The sequence below is a fragment of the Quercus lobata genome, chromosome 5, assembly GCF_001633185.2.
Source record: "Quercus lobata isolate SW786 chromosome 5, ValleyOak3.0 Primary Assembly, whole genome shotgun sequence".
NCBI classification, from domain to species: domain Eukaryota; kingdom Viridiplantae; phylum Streptophyta; class Magnoliopsida; order Fagales; family Fagaceae; genus Quercus; species Quercus lobata.
Genome location: NC_044908.1, coordinates 52,521,109 through 52,528,002, shown reverse-complemented (window position 1 = coordinate 52,528,002; position 6,894 = coordinate 52,521,109). Strand labels below are relative to the sequence as shown.

General features: G+C 32.3%; 1 protein-coding gene across 1 annotated transcript; it reads left to right on the top strand.

Moving 5' to 3' along the window:
- The first annotated feature begins 3,838 nt into the window (after positions 1–3,838).
- LOC115991768 (GDSL esterase/lipase At1g29660-like) lies at positions 3,839–6,515 on the top strand. The gene is made up of 5 exons (XM_031115671.1): positions 3,839–4,080; positions 4,207–4,331; positions 5,232–5,477; positions 5,585–5,831; positions 5,973–6,515. The coding sequence occupies exons 1-5, from the start codon at positions 3,843–3,845 to the stop codon at positions 6,185–6,187; spliced, it is 1,071 nt and encodes a 356-aa protein (XP_030971531.1). The 5' UTR covers positions 3,839–3,842; the 3' UTR covers positions 6,188–6,515.
- The last annotated feature ends 379 nt before the right edge of the window (positions 6,516–6,894 follow it).

The window sequence follows — 6,894 nt, the reverse complement described above, 5'->3', positions numbered from 1 at the left end:
TTTTCTTTTCAATGACACATTGGAATATTACATATAGAAGAATGGGAACTATCACAATCAACTAAAATCCCATTACAACACAAGAAAAAACAAAACAAAAGAACCAACCCCTTAGTTGTTGTGAGAAGATGCTGATGATGCTGTCAGAGATGGTGAGAAGCCAAAGGAGTTGTCAGAGATGGATCAATTGAACGCACACCTCAAGCATTATAAATTGAGTTTTATTAAATTTTAATGAAAAAATGATTTGCTTAGTAATATAGTGGTCATGTGTAGTGCACGTACACGACCACTTCTGTAAGTTATAGATGACACTACAAAAAAAAGGTTCTGTGGCCACGTTTTTAAAATGCGGCTGTATGTCAAAAAAACGTGGCTATAGCCTATAGCCGCGTTTTTTTAGGCTGCGCTTTCTTATGTGGCCTAAAACCTGTGACTATAGGATTGACGGTCCTATGGCCACACTTTTTAACCGCGGCCCAAGACCAGGTCCTGTAGCCCCATTTAAAACGCGGCCTAAGGGTCAATTTACTCAATTCTTAGACCTCAAGGGTCAACTATACAAAATTGATAGCACGTGTGTTTTGAATTGATCCAAATCACATTGAGTTTTTATTTTTTATTTTTATTATTATTATTTTAAATTATACTTTGCTCTCTCTTTCTCCCTCCTAATACCATCTTATCTCTAACTCATAAATGTTTTGGTATTTTTGGGTTAATGTTTTGTTAATCTTCCTCATTCTTTTATCTCTTTGAAAAATTTCGGAACCATATCTAGCATGGATATTGGTGTGTATGATTGGTGTTCTTATGTGTGATTGATGTGTTTTCTTATTGGTCACACCAATAAAAAAAACACACCAATCACACACAAGAATACCAAAGATTGATATGAAACATTGTTTCAATGACGAAAAAAGAAAAAAGATCCAACTCCAAATAAATCTTCTATAATAAATAGATTTATAGATTTTCTCAAGTTTATACCCAATATTTGAGATCCACATGACATGAAACACTATATAAAATTATCTTTGATTCAATGAAGTCATCATGTCCAAGAAATTATCTTTGATTCAATGAAGTTATGATATTGTGGAAGAGAATTACAATCCAAGCCTCACAAATTATCCTTGATTTATAAACTCCAAGAAAAAACCTTGAAATTGCTATGTCTACTCGTACTCTCGTCCAAGTGAAAAAATCAAAATTTTCTTTCTTATGCTTTATTTGAGTTTTTAGTTTCCTGGTGAAGAAAAATTGGTTAACTTTTGGATTGGTGTCTTATATTAACTCTTAATTAACTATGCTATATATTATCAGAAATGAACCTTTCGATGTCTCACAATTTGTTTCTTTGTGTGCTCTAGATCATTCCTACTGGTTAATTAGTCTTAGAATTTTGAAATGTGAAGGAAATAAAATACATTGGAAAATGTAGATATATTGATATGAATATCTTCCTCAGTTGTTTATTTTAACTGTTTAGAGGCCATACTGCATTGTCCAGATTTATGTCCTCAAATAATGTTCAAATTATGCTTCACTCTTTAGTCTTCAACAATTTCAGCCATATACCACTACCAAAGTAATTCTATCCACATCAATATGGCATACCAGAAGATATGCTTGATATACTTTATAGTTGATTATGAATGAAACACTTACTTGTCCCCACTAAAATGCAACATGTTCAATTATTTCATTTCGCTTGTACCTATCTTTTTTTTCGTTTGTTTCCCAATGTAGGTCTGAGCCTATCCTATTGTGCATGAAAAAATGTGTTTTAGGTGAAAAAGGATGCCTGCTAGTGAAGAGTAATTCCAAGCTAATATTGACAGAAAAGAAGATATAATAATGAAATGCAACTTGAAATATGATATAGCTACACGTCGAATTAGGCTTCGATGGACGAAGCTGAGGAAGAAAACACATGCGAAGAAGCACGATCCATGATATAGCAGATGAGATAATTTCATGACCAGTTGGTGACTGTAGATTTATATATTTATTTTGTAAAATAGGGGCATATTTGTTTTTACTGTCTTTCTTGACATGCTTTTGATCATGACATTGATGATTGACTTGATATAGGAATTCAGGGAAAGTTTTTTTGGATATTAAAAGATATGCTAACACAAACTAGCACAATATTTAGACCCCCAACAAACAATTTTATGGCTTAACCACTTTTAAACCTACTTAACAAATGATGTCCAATGTAAGTGATTAACCAATTTCTATTGCAAACATATTTAAGTAATTAAAATTGAATGTAAAGAAATTTAAAGTGAAGGGAAAAAAAAAAGTGGTCAAACCACACAAAAACACTAAAGTGTGTTCTGGAAGAGAAAATTGGAGCCCCCAGTAAAAAAAAAAAAAAAAAACCTCTTTGTCGACTTACACAACTGGAAATCCATTGTAGAATAGATGTAGTACAATATTGAAGTAGATGCTCCAAGCCTACATCTCCCTATGTACTTGAGCCTTTTGAGTTCTCGCTAGCATCTAACTTCACTGAGTTATTTCTTCTATAGAACAATCTCAGTTGAGTAACCAACTGCTAGTCACTAAGTAAAACTTGGATTTTTGGCTTGAACTTCCAAAGATTCCCAGCAACCTATAACTAGAACACTCGTATGTGGTGAAAATAAATTGTTAAAAAAAAATTCATTAACTATTTATGCCATTTTTTTCAATAATTTGTTACAATTCACTCATATGGCTAAATTATACTACAAAAGTTTAAATTAATCAAAATACCAATATAAATTAAAGCAAATTATCAAAATAAGTTTTATAAAATAAAGTCATATATATGTTTGATTTGGTTGGGTTAGATGAGTTGGAAAAGCTATTAACTCAAACCCGACCTAACTCAAGGCCAAACAACCCATCAATCCACGCAAAACCCAACTTCAAGCGTTGGGTTGGGTTGACAAATTTGGTGCAAACTAGGTCCTATTTGCAAGCTCCTTCTTCACTTTTACTGTTTTACATCAAGCTCTCTATTTATTTTTCACTATTCCATTTAAATATTCTTTTTACTCTCTCTCTCTCTCTCTCTCTCTCTCTCTCTCTCTCTCTCTCTCTCTCTCTCTCTCTCTCTCTCTCTCTCTCTCTCTCTCTCTCTCCCCACAACTCCACTCTTTCACTAATCACCCACACAAATATAGTTGCTGCCATGCCATTACCCAAAGCCATAACCAGCATAATCGACTACAACCACATGCATTCATTATCAAGCATGGTGACCGTACACACATATAGAATACCAAATAAACTTACGGATCCACACTAGTTGCACACAAAAAGCCCCAATTGGTTGGTGAGACTGGTAAAAAAAAACGTAGAAAATTAATGTTTCTCTTTTTTTGCTAAGATATGGTACTACCAAAATTACCTTGCTTCCTTGTTTGCGTTTTTATTAGCATAGAGCTAGTCTCAATATGGGTAACAAATAAAGGAAATTGCTAAAGACACAAATTATTTTACACAAATTGTTTTACACAAATAGCTGATATGGTGGGAAATTATTGGAAAGTAAAATGTGATATTATTAGTTAGTTTAGATGAGAACCATACATGTATCATTATCCAAAAAAAAGGGGGTTTTGGCTGAATTAAATTTTAGTCAAAGTTAACAACAGTTTGCCTAGAACCAAATCTAGGCTGTCGCGCGCTGTTTTGAATTAAAAAATTAAAACAGATTATCAGCCTAATATATGCCTTTCTAAATTTATCATTTTCTACAATGAAACTGTCGGCCTTAGATGCACTCTGGATTTTTCTATACATATATATTCACCTCCCATTTTCTTTCACAATTGCGGGGCAAGATGAAAACGTGGGAACTGGTATTTGCTGCTCTTGTGGTGGTTTTAAACCTGCAATCTCACGTTCATGGAGTGCCGCAAGTACCTTGTTATTTCATTTTTGGAGACTCTTTAGCAGATAATGGCAACAACAACTTGCTTCAAACAAAGGCTAAAGCAAACTACCCGCCATATGGTATTGACTTCCCTAATGGCCCAACAGGAAGGTTTACCAACGGCCTAACCACGTTTGATATGATAGGTCTCTCTCTCTCTAAACAGGGCTTCATGTTTAGCCTTTTTTTTTGTTTTTTTTTTTTTTTTGTTTTGCTCTGTTTTATGTTAGAAATTTATACATATATGCCAATTGCAAATTTTCTCTCTACAGCTCAACTTTTAGGGTTCGACAAGCTTATTCCACCCTTTGCAACTGCTAATGACTCGGACATACTTCAAGGTGTGAATTATGCATCTGGTGCAGCAGGAATTCGCCAAGAAACTGGGAATCACATGGTAATTATTTGGTCAATTTACTTCTTGATCTTAAATTGGTATATAGATGCATACATTTGATAAGCACGGCTTAATACAAATCTTCTTTTCCATTTTTTGTGTTCAATTTTTTGTTCCATTTTATACTCCACCAATCATAAATTACCATGTATTCATTTGAATTTTTCTATGAAGTAACCACAAGTTTAAAAAAAAAAAAAAAAAAACAAATGACTTAACATGATTGGTGGAACATAAAATAAAATACAAAAAGTGGAAATGAAAATTTGTATTAGTTGTTCACGAGTTATTTAATAAACTAATTTTTTCTCTATATATAGTAAACATCATAACTAAATATTTTAATTTTTCACAAATCTATATCAATAATTGATAGCTAGATATAATCGGATTATATTATTCGAGAATTTTTTTTTTTGAAGAATTCGAGAATGATTTTTGTTAATGAACATACAAAAATTAAGAATTCACTAATACTTTGTATGGTTATATATACTATGTACTTTTTATTATGAAATAGATTATTTAGATTATCAATAAATTAATATCTCATAAAATTTTACAATCTTACACGATCTAATTGAGCTTTTGCAAATATATTTTAATACATGTATAAATGCAAACATGTACTAATATATATATATATATATATATATATATTTAAATCGAATCTCACATTTACAAGCTTGTTCCTAAATAAATTATTATATTTAAGTTTTATTTAATCATTAAACTTGAACTTGGGCTTGGCTTGGCTCGTTTAATAGATAAACGAAAATAATGAACAAACACTTTCTCCAATCAAGTCTAAGCTATTCGTGAATAACCATATGTCGTATCAGCTTTTGTCTGAATGCATCACAAGTGGTCATCAATACGTGACTAAACTTCTACAAGCAGGGTGATTGCATCAGCTTGGGTGGGCAGTTGAAGAATCACTGGGTTACAGTCTCACGCATTATTAAAAAACTAGGAAATAAGTACACAGCCATGAAGTACCTAAACAAGTGCTTATATTCAGTTGGAATGGGGAATAATGATTACATTAATAACTACTTCATGCCTAAGAATTACAACACAAGCCACCAGTATACTCCAGCGCAATACGCCAGAGTTCTTATTAGACAATATTCTCGTCAAATAGAGGTCAGTTAGTGGTTTAGGTGCAATATATTCTTTCATTCTTTTCACCTTAATTGTAATAATTTGACAATCCCTGATCAATTTCCCACCTTCCCCTCTTTTTGTTTCAGACTTTGTACCATGATGGAGCAAGGAAGTTTGCACTATTTGGAGCGGGAGTAGTAGGCTGCACTCCAAATTCAATTTTTTTGTATGGCACAAAGGGCAAACCGTGTGTAGAAGAAATCAACACTGCGGTCACTCTATTTAACCAGCAGCTTATATCACTAGTTGATAATCTGAATAGGAATCTAACTGGTGCAAAAGCTATATATGTGAACTCTTATCAGATGGGGTCTGGGGATCCATCAGTTCTTGGTACAATTCCTCAAACTTAATTTTGTTCTTTTGTACTGTTTCTTATGTCTCATTACTGCAAATTTTTGTAACTATATATTCTAAATCTTTTGAACAAGTATATATATAGTGACTGTGTATTGTTTCCTTTATGCATTTCAGGTTTCAAGGTTACGGATGTTGGGTGTTGTCCAGTAGACCAAGATGGGCAGTGCACACCTTCCAAAACTCCATGCCAGAATAGGACTGAATATGTATTCTGGGACGCTTTTCATCCTACTGAAGCTGCTAACCGAGTCTCTGCAAGTAGATCATACAAAGCATATCTCCCGAACGATACTTATCCAATTGATATTAGTCACCTAGTTCAGCTTTAATCATGGAACCCTATTGGCTATGGTTTTAATTTATCATAGAAGAATCTTTTTGAGTTGTTTACAATTCATCACAAACAGAGTTATTAGAACCATGTACCATCCATGATTTTTTGGTAGTTTCCTTCTATGGTTTTATTCTATAAAAGTTGTCCAAATTAGGACAAAGGAAATATCAAGCTTTAAAAAAAAATATGTTTGGGTTGCATCAAACTTCTTTTTTCCCCCTTTTAGAGCTAGCGTCTCTGTTTCCAGGTGGTGACATGTTCTCGGGTCTCTATTATTTGGAACATCTTGGGAATATGGTGTTGTTATTTTAGCACCACTTTAATTAATGAAGCAATACAATTTTAAAGAGAATTTTTAAAATTCGCATGTATTTTCAATTTTTCCCTAATATTTATAATAGAATAGTTTGATCACCAACTAGCTAGCATAAAAGGAAAATGCTAGAGTTTGAATTTTTTTTTTTAATTTTTTAATTTATATATATAAATTATTGTTGTGGTGAATAGTGAATAGAAAATAAAAATGTGACATTAATGATGAGCTCAGATAAAAACCAGCAAAAATTTATAATAATAATAGTTTGTAAAAATATTGTAAAATAGTTTGTAATTGTATCATTACTCAACATAAAAATTTAGGTAAATTATAATTTATGACCACAATTTAATATACATAATTTCAATTGCTACACTTCACTCCCT

Excerpts from the sequence above, each read along its gene's own strand:
- LOC115991768 (XM_031115671.1), top strand. The coding sequence starts at position 3,843 with ATGAAAACGTGGGAACTGGTATTTGCTGCTCTTGTGGTGGTTTTAAAC. Across the intron at positions 4,081-4,206 it reads AACCACGTTTGATATGATAG|CTCAACTTTTAGGGTTCGAC; the intron begins GTCTCTCTCTCT and ends TTCTCTCTACAG. Across the intron at positions 5,478-5,584 it reads AATATTCTCGTCAAATAGAG|ACTTTGTACCATGATGGAGC; the intron begins GTCAGTTAGTGG and ends TTTTTGTTTCAG.